Source organism: Poecilia latipinna, unplaced genomic scaffold, assembly GCF_001443285.1.
Source record: "Poecilia latipinna isolate Pla-1442-1.1 unplaced genomic scaffold, P_latipinna-1.0 Scaffold1660, whole genome shotgun sequence".
Taxonomy (NCBI): domain Eukaryota; kingdom Metazoa; phylum Chordata; class Actinopteri; order Cyprinodontiformes; family Poeciliidae; genus Poecilia; species Poecilia latipinna.
In genome coordinates, this window is record NW_015114276.1 from 35,795 (window position 1) to 37,487 (window position 1,693).

The 1,693-nt window shown below is 39.2% G+C and overlaps 1 protein-coding gene across 1 annotated transcript in view; it reads right to left on the reverse strand.

Annotated features, from left to right (window-relative positions):
- Nucleotides 1-592: 592 nt before the first annotated feature.
- LOC106964344 (gonadotropin-releasing hormone II receptor-like) overlaps nucleotides 593-1,693 on the reverse strand; it is a 16,126-nt gene continuing 15,025 nt past the window's right edge. Inside the window, exons 3-4 of the mRNA XM_015059823.1 lie at nucleotides 1,390-1,594; nucleotides 593-1,314 (exon numbers count right to left, since the gene is read on the reverse strand). Of these exons, the coding sequence (XP_014915309.1) occupies nucleotides 851-1,314; nucleotides 1,390-1,594 (669 nt within the window). The 3' untranslated portion in view covers nucleotides 593-850. The remainder of the gene's footprint in view (nucleotides 1,315-1,389; nucleotides 1,595-1,693) is intronic.

Sequence of the window (1,693 nt, forward strand, 5' to 3'; positions counted from 1 at the left end):
AGAATAAGACTCAACCAAACTATTATGAATCTGGGAGATTAAATTTACACTTTGGAGGAGGTAGGAGGAAACATCCATCAGCTTGGGAGTTGTGCACAAATCAGAGAATTTATGATGAACACCATGTTATAATGTTTCAAAGACAATTTAGACAAGTGTGTTGAATGAATTGTAAGTAAATTGAATTGTTTTATGTTGTCATTTTTTATTTGTAAGGTATAGCTTTATATGTTAGGATAAAACCTCAAAATCTTAAATAAATTACGAGAGGTTAATTACAAACAGGCTTTACATAAAATGCACTTTTCTGATGTATATCTAAAGCAGAGGTAGCTGTTATAAACAAAAAAAAATAGATTTTCTTGCTAATACTAAACATCTTCTACGTTAGATTTCAGTCTTGTCTTAAAGGAAACTTTAAACTGAGCAATGAAAAGACAATAGTGTTTATACCATGGCTGCAGCAGACAGCCCTAATGCAGTCAATAATCATATCATCATATCGTCAGCAGTGGTTGTGCTTTGTGAGCATAAATTTATCAAGTTAGACATTTTTTGACTTTGTTTTTTAACTGTGATTTTTATTTGTTTATGTTTTTTAAGAGTCACTGTCATCATGAAACTTTTGCTGCGTTCTATGGATGGTCTCCTTCAATCTTTACAAAAACAGTAGCATGTTAGATTTTGCATTTACTTTTCTAAATCTTTTCATTCGACCTGGGTGTAATTGAAATGAGATATTTCCAACACTTTTAGACTTTAACACATTAGGCTTTACATAACGAGATCAATGAAGCAGCCAACATTAATAAGTAAGTACACCTGCTTTTCCCTGAAAGGCTTTCAGCCATTAAACCTTACTCACTGAAATGACGGGACAGGAGGCATTTTTTAAGTTGCTGCTGTCACTTTCCTCCCCTGTTTGTTTACCGGAACCACCAGAGGTGATCTGCCTGCGAGATGGTAAGCCAGACACTTGTACCAGACAGGTGTTGTTTTCTAACTCGGTGTGGGTGGTCGAACGTTGACGACGTCTCCACAGACCTTGACGAAAGTGAATTGTAAACAGGCCGTAGGTGATGGGGTCCAAACATGCATTGAAGAGGCCAAATATGAACAGCATGTGAGTGAGCGAATGAGAGACCGTCTCCTCCATTTTTTCAGGAAACAACCAATACCACAAGCCAAGCAGGTAATATGGCGTCCAGCAGATGATGAATGAAGTCACAATGACGACGCTCATCTTCAGAGTTCTCATCCGAGCTTTCGGGATGTTGCTGTGAGAACGCCGGAGATGGATGTCTCTGGACAGAGCTGGGAAAAAAAGAAAAATATCATCTCTGATCTAGAAAATAATTTTGACCTGAAGAAAAGAGACTCGTGACTTACTGTTATTCTGAGCCATGCGGCTGGATATCTCCACCAGGATTCGCGTGTAGCAGAAAATCATGATGACCAAGGGCAGGAGGAAGAGGCACGTGAATGTGAACATGTTATAGAGGGTCTCCTGCCAGCGATGGATAAAACTACCATGGGTGGTGCACTGGGTAAAGGTCTCAGGCACTGTTATGGTCACGTTGTGGAAAATAAACATCTGTAGAAACAAAAAGACAACAGCTCTATTATCCTGATTTTAACGTCACAGTGGTTTGTTCTTTGTTCTGATGTGCGCAGGTGTGGAGCCAGCAGGTGG